The 23,430-nt window shown below is 44.9% G+C and overlaps 3 protein-coding genes across 3 annotated transcripts in view; 1 reads left to right on the top strand and 2 right to left on the bottom strand.

Annotated features, from left to right (window-relative positions):
- The first annotated feature begins 702 nt into the window (after positions 1-702).
- P2RX6 (purinergic receptor P2X 6) lies at positions 703-14,263 on the top strand. Its single transcript, XM_054996411.1, has 12 exons — positions 703-848; positions 1,629-1,779; positions 2,847-2,918; positions 3,857-3,932; positions 4,907-5,000; positions 5,610-5,690; positions 6,984-7,125; positions 9,136-9,245; positions 11,200-11,293; positions 12,247-12,312; positions 13,091-13,168; positions 14,202-14,263. The coding sequence occupies exons 1-12, from the start codon at positions 715-717 to the stop codon at positions 14,238-14,240; spliced, it is 1,137 nt and encodes a 378-aa protein (XP_054852386.1). The 5' UTR covers positions 703-714; the 3' UTR covers positions 14,241-14,263.
- A 999-nt stretch (positions 14,264-15,262) lies between these two features.
- LOC129341287 (transmembrane protein 17B-like) lies at positions 15,263-19,697 on the bottom strand. Its single transcript, XM_054996410.1, has 4 exons — positions 19,580-19,697; positions 18,018-18,121; positions 16,685-16,798; positions 15,263-15,615 (listed from the first exon to the last, which is right to left on the bottom strand). The coding sequence occupies exons 1-4, from the start codon at positions 19,695-19,697 to the stop codon at positions 15,283-15,285; spliced, it is 669 nt and encodes a 222-aa protein (XP_054852385.1). The 3' UTR covers positions 15,263-15,282.
- A 1,896-nt stretch (positions 19,698-21,593) lies between these two features.
- AIFM3 (apoptosis inducing factor mitochondria associated 3) overlaps positions 21,594-23,430 on the bottom strand; it is a 58,568-nt gene continuing 56,731 nt past the window's right edge. Inside the window, exon 22 of the mRNA XM_054995787.1 lies at positions 21,594-23,299. Within this exon, the coding sequence (XP_054851762.1) occupies positions 23,260-23,299 (40 nt within the window). The 3' untranslated portion in view covers positions 21,594-23,259. The remainder of the gene's footprint in view (positions 23,300-23,430) is intronic.

Here is a 23,430-nt window from a genome sequence, read left to right as displayed (position 1 = left end):
CACAGGCCAAGGGGCAGAGCAGCAGCCGCCCAACACCACACTCTAAAACTTACCTTTGAGGTAGGACCAAAATCAACACAAAATGGTGCCTCCCAAGCCGGAAAGCAGTTTAGAAGGATTCCCTAACTAATGGTGGTACAGAAAGTTGCTGACAGGTCCAGGAGAATAAACAGGGTCGCACTCCTCTGTCCAGCTCCCGGTGCAGGTCATCCACCAGGATGACAAAGGCTGTTTCAGTCCCATAACCAGGCCTGAAAGCAGGCTGGAATGGATCCAAATAATCCATTTCCATGAAGTTAGTCAGCCCCCACTCATTCAGTCACCTTGCTCAAGAATGTTACGTTTGAGACAGGATGGTAATTGTTTAACTCTCTTAGGAGTGGATGCACCACAGTTCACTTCAAGGCAGGGGCAAACATCTCAGTTCAGTCGACTGAAACCCAGTCTATCACACACCCTACAGATTTAAGCAACTGGGGGAGGGGGCAAGGGTCATACAAGCAGACTTCCAAGAATCCTGTCCAAATCCTCAGACTTCACATTCCTCTCCATCGTTCTCCCTCCCTCCCTGCTGCTTTGGAGGATGCTGATACAGATTTTAACATCTTTTTTTAAAAAAATTCTTCTTTACCTCTTGAGCTGCTGCTGGGCAGGGGGCCAAGATACTGTGTCTGCTGCTGTCAGCAGCCGCTAGTCTTTCCTAGCCAGCCAGCGATGGGGGATCCCTGGAGCAATTTCTTCCTGGGCCTTGTGGATTATAAAACGGAGAAGTTTGTGCTGACCAGGAACAGAAAGGTTGGCGTGTTGCACCGCTTGATCCAGCTGGGGATCCTGGGCTATGTCCTTGGGTAAGAGGAAGGGTCAGTCAACGGACAAGGCAGATGTATGGCTTCAAAACTGCAAGTCACAGGTTTTGCTAGCAGTTCCTCGGACTGCAGTGCCCCGAGTGATAGCAGCACCTACACTCTTAAAGGGACTTCTGATTGTTTCAGCTACTTCTCTATGCAAGGCTTTGGCAGAAGGAGCAGGGAAGGGGGGGAGGGGGCCCTAATTCCCTGTCTTCCTTATGCATGCCACCCACATCTAGAGATGCCACCCTCCCTTTTTAAACTGTTTGTGTGCTTTTAATAGCAGTTGACATTAGAATTCCTGTCAAAAACTTGCCTGGTGTGACATTTGAAGGAAATATGAAAATAGGAATCTTAGGCAAAAAAGCAGCAGTAGAAAATACACAGCTGCCTCAGTAGCATCTCCAAGGCCCTGTGAAATAAAGTTGGGATGGATGGGCCCATCTGCTCTGCATGTAGAAGGCCCTTGGTTCAATCCCTGGCATCTCCAGTTTTTTTTTTAAAGAAACAGGTAGTAGATGATGTAAAATGTCTGTGCCTCGAATCCTGGAGAGCTGCTGCCTGTCAGTCTGCAGTACTGAGCACAGCAGATCAATGGTTTGACTTGGTATCAGGCAGTTTCATGTGAGTGTTCAACCTACCAAAGAGTGACATGAGCCAGCCTGAGAAGCTGAAAAACAGCCTTCCAAAGCAGTCGTGATTCTCTCATATTATCTTAGCATAGGGGCAGGTTGGCATGGGACTGTACGTTGGCTTCTTTCTCTCTTTTCTGCCATGCAGGTGGGTGTTTCTAGCCAAAAAGGGCTACCAGGAGATTGATGCCGACCCTCACATCTCTGTAATCACCAAACTGAAAGGGATTTCGGTCACACACATCAAAGAGCTTGGAGACAGACTGTGGGATGTGGCAGATTATGTGAAGCCTCCTCAGGTATGCTTTTGCCTCAGACGACAATAGAATTGGCTGGCTAGATCAGCCCAGGCCCAAGTCAGAGTTTTGCCTCCAGAGCCAGAGGCTGACATCTATGAGGACCGTTCTGTTCTTATTTCTCCTTTTGACTTATTTGCAGAATAAGTCACACATTTTTCTGTTTCATTTCAGTGGGGTTTGTGCAGGATAACTTCTCATTGGATCTTGCCTCATAATAAGGGCACAGGTAATCTGGCGCGTGAAGCGACTGCTTATGGCAGGGTCCACTTTGAAATTGCCATGTCCTTGAAAAAGCCACCTAGTGAATTAGTCACTGGGAGATTTTAATACAAAACTCAGTCCAGTACTGTGTCCAGTGGCCACACTTTGGTCACTTACACATGAGTTGTTTGCCTGGCTTCCCCACAGCATTGTAGTGCTTCCATGTACCTCCAGGGGTTTCCTTGTTTTTTCTGCATTCTTCCCCAAACTTGTTTTGCTGAAATGTTTTGGGAAAGATTGCAGCAAAATCAGACTGACACCCTTATGGATGGGAAAGTCCAGATCTTCCCGGTCTTGCCCACATCAGCACAATTTCCCCTACCATAGTCCCCTGCCAGTCATTTCCCCATACACCACTGGAGGACTTAATTTTTTTGAGGAGGAAATCAGCAATTGACATATTGTTATATCATTATAATGATTTTTCTTTGAAAACTCACAGATTTCAATTTTAAAAAGGTAAGTTTATAGCTCGTTTTCAATGCAATCCTAAACAGAGTTACTCCAATCTAAGCCCATTGAAACCAGTTCAGAGAACCAGGATTCAAAGATTCAGAGAACCAAGTTGTTATAATGTTATAATAATTTGTTATGTTTGCCATCTTCCAAAAAGGCCCTCTGGTGGCAGGGGGAATGGCTGCCCATGGAGATTGGACAGTGAAAATGCAGGGACACCTACCATGGGGAAGCCCTGTCACTGCTATGCTGCACTGCTGCAGCAGCAGTGGTGAAACTGCACAAACCCATTCCCGTGTAGAAAACACCTTTGTATAAAAACTAAAAAGCATTTTTCAAATATATCCTAGGGTGAAAATGTATTCTTTGTGGTGACCAATCTCATTGCCACCCCGAAACAAGTGCAAGGATCCTGTCCAGAGGTAGGTATCCTCATCCATTCTGCAATGGAATTCTACTCTGCATGGGTTACTTTTCACAGCAGTGCATATCTTCCTGGTTTCTTGCATGGGATATCACCATGAGCCAGTTGTTCCATGTATATTGTCAGCCAGTCACCTCCTCTCAGCTTGTAGCTCCATGTTGGCCTGAATGACCTGGCTTTGTGGTAGTGGGGTGTATAAGATGGCCTTCTGTTGCTCTCAGTGTTATGCACATATTTCCACTAGACTGTTTTAATAGTAATTGCCTGTTTGTGGGGAACTGTAGTTCTTTGAGGGAGGTGAGGGACTCTTGCACCGAACACTCAACAGCCACATCAGACAATGCTTAGAGGAAACTGCAACAGATAAATACGGCATAAAACTCCACAAAGGTTTGTAGAGGAGCTACGCCCTGCATTGGCACAAGAAGAGCTTTTTGTCTTGTGGACAGCCTCCCTGATCTTTTAAGTTTCAGGTGGATAGCCATGTTGGTCTGTGGTAGAAGAGCAAGATTCATGCCCAGTAGCACCTTAAAGACCAGCTAGATTTCCATGGTATGAGCTTTCAAGAGTCCAAGTTCCAGTTGTCAGATACCTGATATCTGATGACGGGAGCTTTGACTCTTGAGAGCTCATCCCCAGGAAATCTACAGTGCAGTCCTAAGAACAGTTACTAGAAGTGAAATCATTGCATTGTAAGTTGGTCTTTAAGGTGATTCTGGACTCAAATCTTGCTGATCTTGTAAGGGAGATTTTGTTTTGTGCTCCTGATTTTATCTAACATTGGTTAGAGTTATCTTTGGCTGTGGTGTTTTATACTTTTTTCTGTTATGGGCTATATTGAGTATGTTGGGTTTTTTTAAACTTTGGGCATACTATACGGAGAAGTAATAAACACCTAAATAAATAAAAGTTGCGAGTTTTCTCTGTCTTTTGTAGCATCCTTCTGTTCCTGATGGAAGTTGCTGGGGGGATTCAGACTGTACTGGAGGACAGCCAGTGATCCATGGAAATGGTAAAAGGATCCTTTTTCCTCCTGGTCCTTTCCTCCCACCCCTACAATAATCTTTCACTCCACTTTGACACTCTTATCTTGCCCTGAAGTCCCTCCCTACTAGACCTGATATCAGTTTAGTAGGTATCTGCCTTTTTCCTGCCTTCCTTTCCTACATTATTGCCCAAAATTCCCATCATTGTGGTAGACCTTTCTTTGATATGATCTCCTCACAAAAGAGTACCTACATCCTGAAGCTTGCCTAACAGAAGTAGGACTGTGAGTAAAAGTCTGTAGGGAAGGGAATGTTGGAGCTGTTGTGCTAGGAATAAAGAAGCATCCGTAAAGTTCTCTGGGACATCTAACAATCCTTAATGGGTCTTTTGTGCATGTATAGCCCGGTTTTCTGACCATTGTTTCCAACAAGAGCTTGCCAGTAAAGAGAGACATGCTCTAACTTCAGGCTTGCCATCTTAAAAAGGAGAAGACACACAAAGGAAGAGGAGTGGAAGGAAAAGATAGGGTAGGAAAATCAGACTCTTATTAGAATTTACATTTGGGCTGGGCTGATCTTTCCTCGCCTGCGGCAGTCTTGCTTGGGTGAAAGGGGCAGAACTCATTTATAACTCTTCCTCATGTGGTAGGAGACAGAAAGCAGAGGGTACTTTTCTGATCTCAGGGCAGTTGGAATAGAGTTCTTTCCAGCAGGTTGGGGGAAAGTAAACTCTCTAGATTTGCTGGTATTTTCCACATTGCTGGATCCAGACTGATATTCCCCTTCTTCCAATGGTGTTCTTCCAGAGAGAGAGGTATTGCAGCCCTTAGACCTCTAGCCACTGACAGTGTGTCCTTCCCCTTTCCCCTGCAGTCTCAGGGGATGGATGGAAGGAGGGTTGGAGGGAGAGGGGGATGGAAGGATAGATGGATGCTGTCTTGTGAATGGATGCAAAAGACACAGTGAGGTGGAACTGAGATAGAGTTTTGTTCTTTTTCAGGGATTAAAACAGGCAAATGTGTCAGTTTTAACATCTCCCACAGAACTTGTGAGATCTATGGGTGGTGTCCAGTGGAAAACCAGACCTTACCCCGGTATGTTCTTGTTTCAAGCATCCTACCTAAGAAAGCAGGCAGCCTGCCACCACGGACTCCTTTGACTGGATAACAAGACTTTTTTTTTAGAAGACTGGAAAGTGACTCAAGAGAGGCATCACATCTCTATAAAATCCCACTTACCAGATGCATAAATGAGATGAGTATACATACACCGTGAACAGTGATTCTTCTTTCTGATCACCTTCAGCTCTCTCCAGGGCAGTGTAGAAACATGCAGATGTGCTGAGACCCCTGTGGATCTGTTCCATGTCTTTTTTAGAAAGGCACACAAAGTGAATCAAACTTGGGAGGAATTGGTTCTTCCTGTTTCCGGAAGAAGCAAATTGGTTGGCTCCTTCAGAATCACAAAGCCAGATGAATGGTTAAATGGGCTATATGCTGGTTCACTTTCATTTTTAAAAAGTCAAACTCTTCTGAATCAATGTGGGTGGAGGAGCAAAAATGCACACAGTAGTTTTCTCTTGACCATGGAGCTTAATTTATTTTCTCAAACTGCAAAGAGCTAGCAGGCTGTACAACCAAATTGTCTTATTCCTACCATGAGCTCCTCCATTCATTGGACTGTTGGTTCTGTTTCCCATTTAGGAAACCACTCTTGGCTGAAGCAGAGAATTTTACCCTCTTTATTAAAAACAGTGTTAACTTTACCAAGTACAATTTCTCCAGGTAAGAGCTGAAATCTTTTAACAGTTTGAGGCTGGAGTCAGAAAACCTGTGGCATGGTAGAGGAGGGATATGTGACCGAATCCTCTCCGCTTTCTGAAAATGTGGATCAAAACCATATTGGGGGTCCAATTTGGATCAGGGCTACCTGGAGGAGGGGGAAACAGGATTTAAACCCCTCCCCCGCAGTGTGGTTTCTTTGAGCAAAACCGACCACCACTCCTTCTCCAATGCACTATGTACGCCATCATCTGTCAACAATACTCTTTTGCTCTCTACATAAGACCAAGAGCTCTGTCTCATCTACACAAAAAAGCATATGGACACAAATATAATACAAAAATTGGTAGTGTTCAGAAACCAGCAGGACAAAATTTCATTCTCCCACACTTGTTGCTGACCTAAAAGTCACCAAACAAACAGAACAATAAAAGAACTTCAAGGAGAAACGGCAATACAAAACTGCAGGATCAGGATTCAAAAGAAATGTTAACCAGTCTAGCAGAACTAGGGAAATGGTTTTCTGCTTCTGGTGTCATCATTTACTGCTAAAATGTATGGTCACTGTTTTTTTCTTTATTTCATATGAACTTTACCTAATAGTATTGCACCTTATTCTTGCATTTCATGGCCTTTAGACCTTGCAGTTTGCAATAATCTGCCTGCCTGTCTGCTCAGGATCCTCCTTATACACCTGACAAAGTGGGCTCCAGTCCACAAAGCTTATGCTATCTTAAAAAAAATTAATCTTGAAGGCACTACAAGACTCCTGTTTGGTTTTGCCAAGACATTTTTGTGGCTGGAGTGAAAAAACCAAATGGTACCTTCACTCTAACCACTAATTAACAAGAGACATGATCCACTGGAAAGTTCTCCTACGCAGGAGAATTGTCATTAAAATGAACAGAACTTGTGCCACAGTGCAGCTTGGAGGTGCAATATGAAATGACTATTTTCAGATGGTGGATTTGGGTACCTTTAAGGGCTTCAGAGTGGGAAGGTGACTATTCATAATTCTTGCACAGACCCCACTGAAATGAACAGGACTGGTGCTAAAAGAGGAAACAATAACAGGAATACAAAATCCGTACCCTGATAGCTCAGTCCCTAAATATATACTACTTTGACATCTTGTGTAAAAGATGCTCTTAGCTGTGTTGTTTGGGAACTGCATGTCCCTGGAGAGGAAACAAGGAATTGTCTGTTCTAGACACCAAACCTCTCCCTCCTTACCAAGCAGTAAATGATTGAAACAGGTTTCCCAAAGACATCAGTTCTTTTCTTGATATCTTGTAGAACCAACACTTTAAAGACCGCTGATGACTCCTACTTCAAGGGATGCAGATACGATGCCCAGTCTAGCCCTTATTGCCCAGTTTTCCGTATTCATGACATGATCAAGTCTGCTGGAGAGAGCTTTGCAGAGCTGGCCCTGTTGGTAGGTTCTTTGCAGGGTTGGAAATGCGGTAAATCATCCAGTGCTATCAGCCTGCCTGCTAATTTGCCTAAGGGGAGGGACCAAGAAGGCCAAATGCTTCAAAGTGACAGCTGAACAGGGCTAAGGCTATGTGTAATTTTACCTGATGATCTCTTGAATGCCAAAGGAGCGTATCTAGGATTTTCACATGAGGGAGCAAAGTTGGTAACATTTTGGAAGAACTAGACCATTTTACATATTCAGCAATTCTCAGAGAGAAAGGCTCAGATTTTCTATTTGGAACGCTTCCCTCCCTCCCCAATTTAAGAATCTGTTTTTAAAAATTCATGACTTATGTCATTATGGGCTAATATTTTCCCAATCAATTCAAATACGTTCTTCAGTTTATATTACTGATATGTTGAAAGTTTATTCCAGTTTGATGTGATATGAGAGTATGAAAGAGAAGTACATAACCCCATATTGAATCATTTTCCTACTGCTTGTCCAAAGGCATGTGGGTTACAGGAATTTCTGAGGCATGTGCATTGAGGAGATAGTTCTTTGGGGCTTGGGCTCCCCAGAACTATCAATATATCCATGCCAGGATCAGCCACAGTCATTGAGAGATGGCACTTATACAACTTGCTTGAAAGGCAACCAGGGTTCTGCCTGCCTACATGACAGGACGACCTAAGAACGTTCGTTCCAGTCAAAGTCAGCATTTCTATATTGACAATTCCATCCATGTGGTCTCAGGGCTTTCCAGTATCTAAGCAAGATGCTGCAGCCTGGCCTTTCCATGCTGCCGACGTTGCAGGGCCATCTCACACTGAGGATTTCCCATGGTTTGGGTGCAGAACTGCAGTGTTTTTCCCACTTTGGGCTTTTCTGCATCAGGTGTTTGCTCCAGTTTGGCTTCTTAATTAAATCGGTATCTCCCCTTCCCTTACACATAGTCTCATTTGCCGGCTGTTGCTCTCCTGGTTTTTCTTCCAAGTTTTTCCTGTTTTTTCAGATCACTCAAGAAAAAAGAACACAAAACCAATACTAAGTGTGAGAGAGGGATAAAAACAATGTAACTAAGAGCGGAACTACAAGTGACAAAAGGCACAGGTTGGACACTTGTCAGCTTCCCTCAAATTTTGATGGGAAATGTAGGCATCCTAGTCTTGCAGCTTGGCTCTCTGACTGCTGTTCAATGGACTTTTCAACTGTCACTTGTCCAACATTCCGCCAAGCTGCCTACATTTCCCATCAAAACTTGAGGGAAGCTGACAAGTGTCCAACTTGTGTCTTTTGTCACTTGTAGTTCCGCTCTAAGAAGCCAAGCTGGAGCAAAAACTCAGTACATTAAAGTCCCTCCCCAGTTCCCATTTGTTGTCTTTCCATGTTTTCCTTATTGTTGTTGTTGTTGTTATTTATTATATTTATATCCCACCCTCCCTGCAAGCGGGCTCAGGGCGGGTTACAACAGAAGATAAAATCACAATAAATTAACACAGCTTTCTAATAAAACGCCTGCTCACTGTATATAAACCATATAACATCTGATGGAGGTGGAGGTGCGGCTTAACCATGCGTGGTCACTCATATATGGGGAGTAGATGATCAACACCCCCTTATTGCTTTACAATTGCTTTACAAACCACCTTTGATCCAATTTGAGAAAGCACAGAGAAACAACAAAGAAAACACTGAAAGAGAACAGATGGGAAGTGAGGCGGCCTGCAGAAAATCCACTGCAGTTTAGCACCTCCCTACGTGAAAAGACCCCATATGTGGGAAGAGTCAATAACACAGACACTCCCTTGGGACCTCAGGGTTCTTACCTTACCCCTGCAGTGTTGGAAAGGGGGATTGTGTTGAAGTAGACTGTTGATTTCATCTAATCTGCCACTGTACTTATAAATCCCTGGAGATTTTTTTTCAATAAAAATAAAATCAATAACTGTAACAAAATAACATAGAAATTTGCCCTTTGAGCACTACAAAGTGGAGTTTGTATTCACTGTTGTTGTTCCTGCACAGGGGGGAGCCATCAGCATACGCATTGACTGGAACTGTGACTTGGATCGGCCTCCATCGGAATGCAGGCCTCTCTATTCCTTCAGCCTGCTGGATAAGAAATACAATTTCAGGTGGGAGAAACATTGTGCAACTAAAAGTAGCTGCTTTTGGGGAGGGCAGTTGTGGCTCATCATCGTGATTCCAACAAGACAGAAGGCATCAGGGCTAACTTGTGTTGGGCCTCAGCTCCAGCATCAGTTTTCAGGCCAGAGCTTCAGTCTAGGACAAATGTTACAGGATTGCTATCCAAATCCCAGGGCCAGCTCTGATCTTTTTGGCCATTCAAGGAGCACAAGCACAGCACAGAAGGAGGTGCCCTCTGGTCTACAGCGGTCATGTTGTCCAGCTCCAAGACAACTTTATCGTGGATGTAGATGGCAGTGCCACAAGGAGCCCCACTGGCTCCAAGGTGGGCTGGGAAGCGTCTCTATAGCTTGTTGTAATAATTGCACGTCTCCTACCATGCTGCTCCAAGGCAGATTGCAAACAGACTTTGCAGCTCACCATGGAGCTGGTCTGGGAGGCAACTGCTCCTGTCAATTTGGTGTCCCAAGCAACCATTTGGGCCCCTGGTGGGAGATGAACCAGCCCTACCAAGGCCTGGGAATAGGCTTGTCACTGAGGGTCAAACCAGGGGTCTCACCACACGATTCAAAATACACTCGAATTACACAAGTAATTCAAGTGTATTTTGTAATTTGAGTGTAATTCAAATGTATTTTGTCTCGTGTGGTTTGACCCTAGAGGTGCAGGTCTTTAGAGTTGGGTCCAGGTTCTCCAAACCCAACTGAGGTTCCCTGCAGCAACACAGTAGCTGAGGGGAATAGCTGTTAAAAAATAAAAAAGAGCCCAAATGGCCTCAGAATGCCTCAGTGTGGGAGAGGTAGGGCTCCTGCCTCCCTCATCAAGCCAGTTTCCAAAATTGCGGGTGGGGAGAGAGGCCTCCATTTTTGCTGTTCTGCATGGAGTATTCTGTCCGTGTGGAGCAGTTAAAAAAGGGAAATGCCCTCCCCCCCCCCGTGCTATTTTGACATGGGAAAACAGGTTGGGGGAGGGGAGCAGGAGCTCTTCCTTCCTTCCCCTGCAATAGTGTTCTGGTGCCATTTGGGCTCTCCTTTTTTAAAAAAGTTATTTCCCACAGCTGCTGTGCTGCTGCAGGTTCCCCTGCTCCAACTCTTTAAAAACCTCCACAGCTAGTCTGACCTTGAGAGTTTGCCTGACCTGGCAGGTGAAGGGACCAAGGAACATGACAAGAGAATGTGAACGTTCTGTGGATTTTGCTTCAGGAGAGCTAACGGTCAGGAGATGATCTCCTAGAAGATGTGTTCTTTAAGGATAATTTTGATAAGGTGAACCCACCACAGCGGTGCTGGCAAGAGTTTTGGTATATTCAAGAGTTTTGGAAGAGATGGAGGCAGAAAGAGAGAAAGAACTGTGAGGTGTGATGTAGCAGTTAGAGTGCTGAATTGGATCTGATAGCAGAAAATGTGGCATGATTGATCAGGATCCTCACAGGAAAGCTCACCAAGTGGCCTTGGGCCAATCACTCTCTCGCAGCCTAACCTTCTCCTGCACAAGCCACTCCATTGCAATACCCTAGCTCTTTTCCTGTGTGGTTCAGTGGGCTTGAGGATTGGATCCATCTACCTCTTGCTTTGCTGCCCTCAGTGGTGTCCATAATCTGCCAGCTGGAGCAGACAGTTCACTTCATGGGAGGGTTACCTCTGGGAGCGTGAACAGCAGATGAGATGGCAGCAGAGACAGAAAAGGGGTTCAGGGGTGTGGAGAAATCCCCTCCATCCAATAATTCAATATCTCATTCATTGCGATTGTACTCTAGTGTATCAAAACCTAGCCATAGGGGGGTTTGACCTCCCGGGGGTCAACTTGAAGGAATAAGAGGGGCTTGCCAGACCGTTCCCTCACAGGGGCTGATGGTAATACATGCCATGTGAATCCCTTCCACCTGTAATTCATCTCCACACATTTTATGGATGCATTTTTCATCCACTTTGCTGCTTTTAGGACGGCCCTCTATTATCAGGACCCGCTAAATCAGCACTACAGGAGCCTGCTGAAACTCTACGGCATCCGCTTTGACATTTCTGTCCACGGACAGGTATGTACATGAATGGTCCCCGCAGGAGTCCTGTTGAGGAAGTCAGCATGAGTCTCTGTGATTGGTCTGAATCTTTTCTTCTCCCAGGATGCTTCTCCATGCACATCTACTGGAGGCAGCTTTCAACTGCCTGCAGCTACCCTCCTCCTCCCCCACCCCCGTCTCTTCTGGATGCCCAGCCTTCAGTAATCTTGCTGTAGGCCTTCATCCTCTCTTCCCCATCCCTTTGTTTGGCTTTCAGCACACAAAGCAATTTGACTAAAATATCAGTATTGGTTCTAAACTGGCATCAGCTGCCAGGAGAGCCAATTTCTGGCTCAAAAGTGGAATAAAAAGGCAATCAGAACAATAGCAATTCATTGTGTCAGTAATATAAAGAAAGAAAATGGTTCTCCTCCCAGTTGTGGGTGCTGCCTCTGCAATACTCCCGCCAGATGCTGCCTTGAAGCTTGGCAAAGAAGAGAAAAACTGTAAAAAGATAGCAGCCTATCTGCCTTGTGATAAGCTACTCCCTTTGCATCCAGCCTTTAACAGTAACTTGCTCTGCAAACATTAACAGCTCATAGCGTTTACCTCTATGCCATTAAAATAATATTCAGCTGTTAATTTCTGCAGCTGTTGCTATGAAAAGTCAGTTTTCTAGTCAGTCGACAAACTTTACCATCTGATCTTTTGCAGGTATGTTTACATGGCCAAATATCCCCAAGATACTCCCCTTTTATTTAACTTCTATCGCAGATTTATACATAGAGTAAAAGCAGGAATAATCTCAAAGGAGCATTCCTGCAGGACAGCATATCTCATAAAAAGTAGCTCCCATTAAAGAATTTTAGCGGCCTTTTGTCAAGTCAGGTTTGTTGCTTAGGCCAACCTACAGTGCAAGATCCACTCATCGTGAATAGTTTAAGTGCTTCTCCCTCTCTTTGTATTCCTTTTTTTCTCTTCTTCTTCAGGCTGGGAAATTTAGCATCGTGCCCACCGCTGTCAATTTGGGGACAGGGATTGCCTTCCTTGGTGCTGTAAGTATTCCCTCCCTCCCCCCCAAAAAAACTTGGCTGATGTAGGATCCAACTGCCTGGTGTGCCAAAATTTAAGAGATTGCCTCCTTTGGTTATGCAAATGTCTCATAGAGAGCAAGAGATGAGACACTGCCTGCATTTTTGGACCAGACACACAGAGGCCACTGAGCTGCTCTCAGTGAGCGACTTTCCCATGAACAAAAGTCTTCTGATCTGCATTAGCTGCCTGGGACATAGGCACAGTGGTAAAGGGGAGAAGGAGAAGAAGCATCAAACATTGGGCTGGCTGCTAAAATTCTGCTTTGCAGCAGCTTTTCTGCCAGAGAAGAGCTCCACTGTTGGTGGAATGGAGTTATAGGATCCACCCCATTAAAATGAAATTAAGAAAATATCCGGTTCCCCTCTTGCTTCTTTGATGTACACTTTTGCTACTGCCAGGCATACAGTAAGACACAACTTGGGGGAGGGGGTGATGGGGGAAGCAAAAAAACCCAAAACTGGCAAGGATGTCCTTATTTCCTTGCTGCAGGCCAGCTGTATTTACAGCCTGCCTGATCAAGCTGCAGAGTTATGTACACAGGACTTTCAGAGTGTTGAACACAACCGTCATGTGCATTGGATACATTAGGACACGTTTGCTGTCCTAAGGACACATTTGCTGTCTTGAACAGTTAAGTTTCAAAAATCATTTAGTGCAACCAAATACATCATTTCGATGTTAGCTGAATGCTGCATTTAACAATAAATAGAAACTAAACATTTGTTGGTACCCTCCTAGGCCTCTGTTGTTTGCGACCTGGTTCTCCTGTACCTCGATACGAAAGCAGAGTTCTATCGGAGTGAGAAGTATGAGGAGGTAACAACCGACCACTGTTGTGTGCCAGGTTTTTTTTTTTTAAGTGAGGGGGCTGTATTTGCAAAATCCTTTCTCCTACTGCATAGTAAACTCATGGCCTGTATTTTGTCAGCATACTACAGTCCAGCCTTCCCCCCAGTCTCTATTTAGCCATCATTTCTACATTCTGTTTCTTACTGCAGAGAGTGGCAGGATGCTCCGATAGTCCCGTTCCCCTTCTGCACAGAGATCCATGTGTGCATTTACCACCAATCTTGTGATGGTGCATCGTAGCCTCAGCTAGCAGACTTTTGTCGGTGTCTGCATGCACAATACAGTCATAGGGTTGAGACACACGTAAGGCACAGCTATCCTGAATGGATCAGGAGGTGTCTACATTTTGTAGCCGTACTTTAGCCCAGGGGTTTTCAACCAATGAGTCAGGACCCATTGGTGGGTCACAGAGCCCCACTTGTTTTGTCACATGCTGCCTTTTTTGGAGTAGGGGGTGGGGAAGGATCAGCTGCTAGTGCCTGGAGATCAAGAGCGTAACATCCTCTGGCCACGCACACAAAAGAAGCAGCAGGACACTGAGGTTACTCAGTTATGGAAATTATTCTTTTTTAGCACAAGGCAGGGCTCCTCCTCCTCCTGCCATGTCACTTCCTACGAAGTGTTTGCAACTCAGTGGATCCCATGCTCTTGTCTGGGGGTGAAAGGTAGAAAAATGCTGTTTTACAGGTATGAGAGAAACCTCTTTCCCTTCCATCAGTCTTGCTTTCCTCTCTCCCATTGCTTGCCAGCAGTTCACGCCCTATTTTCTTATTCCTCTAATGACTTGAGATCCGCCCCCCCCTTTCCAACTTCTACCCCTTGCCTCTACCGCACCGGAAATCTCACTTTGGGGAAGGGGATGATGAGTTTCTGGCATTTGCCCCTCTCTAAACTACATGAGACTGAGATATTTTGCCTCCCTTTTCTGGGCTGGATGAATAAAGCGTTGCAAACAGACAAGCATCCAAAACCTCATACTGTCCCTCTTGCATTTTTTCAGGCAAAGCCACCAAAAGACACAGTTAATGCAGCTCTATAGCACTATGAACTGGGGAAGACAGACACACAATGCCCCACTTATCAAGAATCAACTGGAAGCAACTTGGAGTGTCCCTTCAGAGCTCATGACCCTGTTGGTGCAAATATACATAAACTCTGTTTATTGTCATTTCATTTTAATTTTTACTGCAATGAAGCAAACAGAAACTCTCAGAGCCAGTTTCATGTCAGAAGGACAATGCAGGGGAAATTTCCTTCCGCCTGTGTCGTGATCTTGATCTGAATCAGGCCCCCACATGCTTGCCATTTACAAAGAAGCAAAATGCTTAAGAGCACTGAATATGGAACACCTGGCATCTCTTCTAGCTGGACCAGAAGAGAGACCTACTGCATGAAAGACACCCCCACTTAGAAGTTCAGATAAGCTTGCCAAACCTCCCTTCTCAGAAACTTGGGATTCCTACAATAAGGCTGACATCCAGCTGGCATTTCTATTTCAAGGATTTCTTAAGGACCTTTACCAGTAGCACTAGGCTAAATGGGTCAATTTGTCACCATAGATAGTCTCCACAAGATTAGGGAACCCTCAAGCACTTTTGGAATTTTGAGTAGGTGCCACCACAAAATGGCTGCCATGGGGGGTGGGGCCAATCACAAAATGTTTGTGATTGGCCCAAGCATCTTCCAATGATGGAGACAGCTGTTTCTGAATGTGTACTCCCATAGAAGCATAGATAATGCCTACCAGGGTTTTCCAAAGCACCTCCTCCTCCTCCAGTGAGGCAAAGAAAAGCCCAGACTGGCTCTTTGCTTTGGGGAAGTAGGAAGTAGGCACGAGGAAACACACTGATGAGCTCCATGGCACCCATAACAATCACATCGGGGACCACTACCAAGCCACCAAAATGTAACTTCTGTCCCGTTCGTATGTCATAGTAACCAATTCTTAGTAATTTACTTTTTCTCCCTGATGAGGAAACTAGAATGGGGGAATCATAGGATGCTTCAGCAGTCTTTGTAGATGCTCTCTGAAGTCCACTTTTTCTATGGACTAACTGTTTCAGCTGGACTCTTGCTATGCATTACTGATCGTGTGCAAGTTCAGGGTAGATGGGCAGCAGACTCCCCCAACTGACCTCTCCCCACTGGCAGCCGCTCATACTTGCGGGTGGCTTCCCTGGCCTTTCAGGTCCCTCTTCAAATTGCTTCAGGTAGAATCGCATGGCCAGCTGTTTGGTCATCCCTTTAAGTGCAAAAAAGGCAGCTGTGATCTCACAGGTGAGAAAGAGGAAGAGGATTAGATGCGTGGCTATCTCCAGAGGCAGTCTGATGGTGTCCTCATCACTCAGGAGAAACAACAGGATGGGCAGCTCTATCATGAACGATATCAGGAGGAAGCCAGCAAGTTCTGGGACCTTCAGAAACCAAAGAAGAAGATCAGTGACTGCTGTGGATGCACAAGATGAGGAGCCACTTTGGGCAAGGGTCCACCTTTCGTGGATGTCAGCCACTTGCTGTATTGCATCAGTGAAATCAAATCTACAATAAAGCTAAAACCAATTTGCTCCTTAAAATTCTTCTCTGTGGATGTTAAGGTTGAATATCCATCATCTTTTTTTTCAAATGGTCAAGTATTCCCCAGCTATTTGATACTTGATGTATATTATTTTAAGATTTGGTATCTGGCTGAAAATCTGGTTAGAAATTCAACAACTGATATTTGATGGTGTTTGCTAGCTGAAGTTCAGCGGTTTTTAGCATGCTGACAATATTTTATGGGTAAAAGGGAGGCTTTCTATGGCAACTATAATTAGAGGAGGGGAGCAGAATTTGTTGCTTCTCTTCTTCCCCCTTCAGCCCCCACCCTTTACGGAGCAAAATCTTTACTCCTCCAAGGAAGATTTTCATCCCTCCAAACAACACAAGCAGCGGCTTAAGGAGCTGTAACAGAACTGTAAAAAGCACCTGTGGGGTAGGTCTGATTAGGACTGTAATTCTCCCTTGTTTACCCTCCAGTAGAAATCCTCCCACTTTGGTATTAGTAGACTTGTTCGCTGCCTGTCTTTTTATGCTACAGGAATTAATAACTCCAGAGGTGTTTATCATGAATCTGATCCAAAAGGTTTCTTTTGACTGCTTTTTAAGGATAAACTATACATCAAAAATCAATCACAAATCCTTAATGTAGCATTCGTTTGGCTCTTGGTAGTTAAGGGACCCAGACGTCGGTGTTTGTACAGCTAACAGGGCCATTGACTTCAGTGGACTTAGAAGGATGGAATGCTGCTTATGATGGTAACTGTAGGGACCAAAGTAGTTATTATGGCATCCATAGGCCTGACCCATGGACGTCAATGCCATTTTATAGCTGAATTCAGCCATTTTAAAATATCTTGAGAACTTGACTAGGTCAGGCTCACAGCATGGCAATCTTGTTTCCCTCTGCATCTTTTCAAGTGCTGAAACACTCCCACAAGCTCTTACCTTTTCTTGCAAGTTTCCAATGTATCCAAGGTACAGGCGCAAACCTTCTGTTAAGACGATCGTCAGGTATGCACCAACAAGGAGAACCTGATAGTGAGTGGGCAGGAGGTGGTACTGTAAGGAGGGGTCATGATTTAGAAGGAGAAGAGTAAAATGAAAGTTGCCTCACGCAACATCTCAGTGCAAGACTTATATTGCAATCCTATGCAGAGTTATGCCAGTCTAAACCCACTGAAGTCAGTCTAGAACAGCAGTCTTCACTTGCAGTCCCAGGACCCTTTTTAATCCCAGACAGGCTTGCAACAGGAAGTCATGTGACTGCCAATAACATGAAGAGGAGGAGCCAGGCCTATGACCTCACTAGTGGGAAGAGAAACTCCACCATGCAGATGCACAAAGAGCTTTGGAAAACAGAGAGTTGCCAGGCCAGGGGCTGTGCGGTGTGCTGTGAAGAGAGTGAAGACAAGGGAGAGCTTTTGCAAGGAGGGGTGTATCGAAATTTGCCTGTCCTAAAAAGGAATCTTCTCTGCTGAGTTATCTTGCCTCAGTGCCCTTCTGCTCCTCTTAGTATACATGTACCCCCCCCCCAAAGACAATTGTGGGACTCCGAGGGTCACAACCCATACATTGAAGGCCACTGTCTTAGAAAGGTGGCTGTGTTAATCTCTTGCAGCAAAAATAAACAGGATTCTTATGGAACATTAAAAGTAGCATTTTAAAAAAACCTCTAACATAAACTTCCACAAACTAAGACCTAACACTAATTCATGAAAAGTTTGGGGCAAATTGACCATTTAGGGAGACAGCTGAGCTTGCATATATCCAACTATGATAGATCAGCAAGATTTATTTATTTACTTATAGCTTGCCTTTCTTCCCACTGGGGACCCAAAGCAGCTTACGTCATTCTCTCCTCCATTTTATGCTCACATCAACCCTGTGAGGTCAGGTAGGCTGAGAATGTGCGACTGGCCCAAGGTCACCCAACAAGCTTCCTTGGCAGAGTGAAAATTTAAACTGGATTTCCCCAGATCCTAAAATGACACTCTAACCACTACAACACACTGGCTCCACTAGCTGTTACTTGAACGTGCTCAGGATCTTTTAAAGCATTCCCACAGGACTTCTCAGATCATAAATGGTCTGAGGGGCAGCAAAAATGTTTTGGATCAGCCCTGTTGCTCGCCCAGTTCCATGAAGAAAGTAATAATGCCCAGTGTGTGCACCCAATCCCCACCCCCCCCCCCACCACCATCAACCAAAAGATATTCCAAAAAAGGAGCTGTCCACATAAGTCCTCCAGAGACTGTTAATGTCTGTGGTGCTCCAGTACCTTAAGTTCCAGCATGAATCCCTCTGACAGACACCAGAATGGGAAGTAAAAGACGTTGAAATAGAGCATCATTTGCAAAGGCAAACTGGAAAGCACCTCCTGTCCTGAGCAGGAAATAAAACAAGCAAGACGGTTTTCAGCCACCACTTCAGTATTGTAAAGAAAATAATGGTTTCCTCTGAAAAGGTTGCTTTTTTAATGTTTATAAGCCATGTTTTCAAAATATTGCCCATAGTAAGGTACAAGACAGATAATTTAAAAAATAAATTAAGCCAGCCAGTGCTCTTTTGTTTTACTAAGACATTTGCAGGGGAACTTCCTTCCGAACTGTACCCTGTGTTAAATAGTATGCTAGGTAGTTGACATTGTGGTGAGAGGTCTCTGCCTTGGGCTGGCCTTGCAGTTGCCAGATGTTGCAGGATAAACCATCACTCCAACACAGCCTCTTTTGCAGTATCGATGTGTAATTAATGGCAGCGGTGGGCGGGGCTGGGAATTTGAGCCTTCAAACACCACAGATGTGAGAACACCACAAATGTGGTTGTGAGTTTCAATGTACGTCACATTTGCATCTGAGGGCCAGTCCCATAAATGGACTCATAAACACATGAATGGGATTGTGCTTTAAGGTTAAAAATGTGAACAGCAATTTACTGGAGTGTGTGACTTTTCTGCTGTAGTGGGCTCATCCCAAGGAACATGGTATGTACCCTCTGGTTCTGTTATGTTGGTCTTTGTGTGAGAGACCAGGTAACTTTTAAGTCTAAGATGCATGAATGCATATGGGCAAGCATGAACACAAAAATGGCCGTGAAGCCTAATGCTAATAGTGTTTCCAAACTGTTTGCGCAAGAAGCTACTGCAGAGTAAATTGATGTTGCGCAGAGCAGGCCTTGGGCAGCATGGAATTGTGGGTGTGGGATGGAACGATATAGCACTAGTGCTTTGAGAGCCAAACGAGACATTGCATATTCTCCAAAGACACACTACAGCTACTGTGAAATAAGTTCCCATGTGCTGCAGAGGTCCAATTTGGATAGGGACCATGGCACCGGGGGACAAGGGGCTTCAGCCTCCCACCTGTAGTAACTAACCTACACCCACCCACTGCTGTTTTCCTGACCCCAAACTCCCAACAACCCAGCATTGACCCACCTTGTTAAAAAACGTAATCTGAAGAGGGGTACTACAAGAGGGGAAGAAAATGAAACAGCAGTCAGCTGCTAAGACCTTGAAGCTGAGCTTCTGCCCCAACCTTTTTCTTGTAGGTAACCTTTAAAAGCCTGAGCTGCTGGTCAAGAGCTTAAGGGCCTTTTGGTCGGAGCTGGGAGATCTTCTGTCAGGGAGAGAGAGCGAGAGAGAGCATGCATGCCTGCAAGCAAAGCTCTGCCCTGTTTTTTTCTCCTTTCTCCAGTTTTACATAGTATTTTTGTATTGCAAGCTTCTTTGAGAACAGTGACATGGCAATGTTTAAAGAAAGAAATGCTTGCTTTGATGTGAGACGGGATGCATAGTGGCCTGCTCCCAGACCCCATGGAAGACCACCCGATCACTTTTCATACCTGGGTTGTAGATCTGTGTCACACCACAGTCACTAGTCTTGTTGTTGATGAAGAGAGAGCCACTGAACGTGGTCAAACCCTTCCGCAGAGGGGGAGGCAGAGGAGTACGCAGAGCCATAGTCCTTGGTGTGGGTCTCATGCCACTCCCCTGCTCTTCACCCTCCCACTGCTGAGCTGGATCAGGCAGTGATCTCCTCATTTCCTTACGTGACTGGGCAGAACAGCTGCCATTCAGCCCAGGGATTAAAATGAGGTTCAGGAAGGAGAAAACAACCTTCCTGAGGTAAGGCTGCCACCTTCTCTACTGGCCATGCTCCTTTTTTTCTCCTTTTAAGCACAGCTTTCAATGAGGTTTTGGGAACTTTTCAACCACCTTTTAATAATAGTTTTTATTTGAAGACACTTGCCAGTAGTCATAGTTATATTTCCATGACATGAAACATTTTATTACCTTATTTCTACAGCTCAGGCTGCTGCCAAAGGCACAGAAGCAAGGGAGGACTTTGGTTTTGGTTGTTGTGCCCAGCAAGCCAAATGTAGCCCACACCTGCCAAGGGTAGGGCAACCTCCCTGTGCCTTGGCAGTCCCAGGAGGCTGGAATGCTAATCTTTTGAGTGATGGGCAACCAATTCAGCTCCACGGGCCACATGTTGGGCAGGCCTGATTTATTAGCAGAAATGGAGCTAAATGGTGGAGGAAGCTTTACCACCTCAGCTTCTGAGCTGGTGGCTGCTGTTGAAGGGGCAGGCAGAGGAACAGCAAGAGCAGCAGTCAGAAAAGCTCCCACGCTCCTAGCTTTCTGCAAACTGTGCAGAACTGAATTGTTTAGAGGAGGCCTTTCTCCCACAGGTGATAGGACTGTGCTGGAAGGAAATGGCTCAGAGAAATGTGTTGGTGACTGTAGACTGAACTACTGTGTGCTGTCTGTTGCTGTAAATATGCTCCTACTGGATAGTTCCATGCTGTTTTATGTTTCGTTTGAGCAGAATTTTTTCTTCAGATCTGTATTGGATTTCTGCTTGCTTTCAAATTTCTGCTATCCTATCGTATTGTTTACTGAACATCCCAGTCACTGTTCATAGTGACTTATACTATGTGATCTGTCTTGACTCCCAGTGAGAAAGGCAGACTATAAATAATGTAAATAAATAAATAAATAAGCAGCAAGCCCATTTGCAAGGGATCTATCTCCCTGGCTGTTGCCACAACTAAAGATACAATATTGCATGGTGGAAGTTGTGCTAGATTCCCTTACAATCCTATGCATCTTTATCTGAGAGTAAGCTCCTTTAAACACAGTGGGACTTACTTCAAAGTAAACTTGCATAGGACCGAGTGATGTTTTTTGCTGATGCTGAGAATAAAATGCTCAGTCTAATACTTGTGATTGTTCCATGCTAGGATTCTAGCTAGTATCCTGTATTAATTTCTCAAGTAGCTACAAGCTAATCCAGCCCTAGAAATATTAAATAGGGAAGTGGCAAGACTGCCAACTGGCCAGGGGAAAAACCCATACGGGTCTGATTTTATGTCTTTATCAGAAACATCTTGATTGCAAAAAAAGCAGGGGGGGGAGCAGCCTTTGCACTGCATGACGGGTGGAGTCTGACAACAATAAATAGGTTCAGCCTGATAGTCTCTACACAGCAAGGTATTGTTAAAGGCACAACTACAGTGACCTGTTGAAAAGTTGCCAATCAGATTTGCTTCCTAGAATGTGCAGTTGAGCACCTGAGATGTTAAAAAAAGGAGGATCCAGAAGGAAAGAGGAAGCTATACCCACAAAACCAGAGTAGCAGCACAGTTGCCTCAGAACTACTAAACCACTTTCAGGCATAGGATGCCATTTTGACCACGAGCTTCTTCTAATACGGAGTTTTATCAGATACATTTGTGAGTCAGAGTGATGATAAAGGCCCAGAAGTTGGGTGAGCGAAACTTCTCATGACAGTGACAACACAAACTCAAGTGTGGTTTAATATATTAGTTTATTATCAACCTAGAAAAAGAGTGCCCATTGTAAGACAGCTAATCTTGCAGGCAGTTGGATATAAGCGAGTGGCATTTCAGATTGACCTGGTAAAGTTGTGTAGGCAGGTGAGATGCAGGGTGGGCAAAGAGAGTTCCCATTTCTTTGTGCCTCTCACAGTTGTGTGAAAAGCAGAAATTCAACAGCATGAAGATGAAGTGTCAGATTTCTGCCTACTGAAGTTTGGGTTCATGTCCTAGAGCTGGTCAAGGTAATGGTGGAAACCTAGTTAAGTCAATACATGAAAGATTAACAGCACTGATATGGCCTAATCCTGTTTGCAGAGACAGTTCAGCATCTGCTTCTTGGAAAAGAAATCTCTGGGGCCCCAACATGGCACAGAACCCACCTTACTGCGGAAGCCACAGATAGTGCCAACTGCAATCCATGAGGATCATATGGGTCTCCCATTTCCTCTTGGAAAAAGAATCTGCTGGGTCTCATAGCCTCACACGTGGTACTGATTGCCAAGGATATAGATACTTGGGAACAATAAAGGTTGATTATTCGGAGAGGCATAGCGTTTAGAAGACATGCCATTTGATAGGCAGAGCTGTGTGGGCTGGAGGAAAAAATACCCAAATTCTATATCAAGTCAAACAACTCTATGACGTGTGTAAACTTATGCCAATTAAGCATATTTCTCATTGATGGCCTAGTTTATTTGGGGAATGACAAGGAAGTTGTATTCCTACCTCCAACTAATGACGTTATTCAGCCCTGCTCCACCAGGCATCTGAGATTCCAAAAGACATTGCCCACACCTTATCAAGCACATCTGCATCATCATAAGGGCTAAAAATGTGTGTTTTTTAAAAAAGAAATGCTCAAAAAGCTGGGTTCTGTGTCCACGTTCCATGCTTCTCATGCAGTATTGCAGCATATACACAGCACCCATACAGGGTGAGCAGGTAGGCAAGATGGGAGGGCCAGGAGAAGGAAGCGTGAGGTGCAGCACAGATGCCAACTGAGTGACTGTTTCTCTCATGCCATGTCAGTCGAAGCTGCCATTGCTGCTGCAAGAAAGGCCCAATTGTTCATGAAATTAAGCTTGACCTCTCACCTCCTCTGCTGCTGATGGATCCGAAGCACCTTCCAGGTTTTTTGCCTCTGGCTAGCAGGAGGGCCTAATCAAGTCCCCTGCTGCCGTGACTGCAGGAAAAGCATGCAAGCACTTGGCGATGGAACCGTAATAGGAATGGAATTCAGAGAAGGAACGATGGGATCGTGGGGGGGTCTCCTCCTTTCTGGCACCTGTTCTCTACACTAATCACTGGAATGTTCCAATCACCCATATTTACTCCTCTTCCACACTGCTCTGCTGAATTAATGAAGAGCTTACCAAAGGACACATTGGACAGTGTTATGTTCAGCTTGGCCATGACAAGTCTGTTACACTGGAGGGACCATCTATCCCTTTGGTTGGCTTTACAAGACCTTTTAAAGCCAGTCTGTGGCTACTAAAGTGCAGGTTCATCTGGTCGAGAATACTCCTAGAAGTGGACCTTTGAGGGGGATGCAGAAGGAAGACAGCTCAGGGACAGGTTCACAGGAAGATGCCGGATTCATCGAAGTCATGGAAGGGTGCATGGCATGCATCTCCCCACTGGCAACTGTGGAGTCTGCAGAGATCCAACATATCCCAGGGTCATTATGAGCCTTTCCCTGTTAACCAGGACATGTCTCCAGTTCTAGAGGAAAGACAGAAAGGAACTTCATTGTAAGAGTGTTTCCAAAACTTTCCCCTATGCGTTAACTCTAGGCTGAAGAGAGGCATTTTTAGGAGGTTGGGAAGTGAAAATCCAACAACACAATTTTCCTG

Source organism: Eublepharis macularius, chromosome 13, assembly GCF_028583425.1.
Source record: "Eublepharis macularius isolate TG4126 chromosome 13, MPM_Emac_v1.0, whole genome shotgun sequence".
NCBI lineage: Eukaryota > Metazoa > Chordata > Lepidosauria > Squamata > Eublepharidae > Eublepharis > Eublepharis macularius.
Note: the sequence above shows the minus strand (reverse complement) of the source record. Positions and strands in the feature narration are given on the sequence as shown.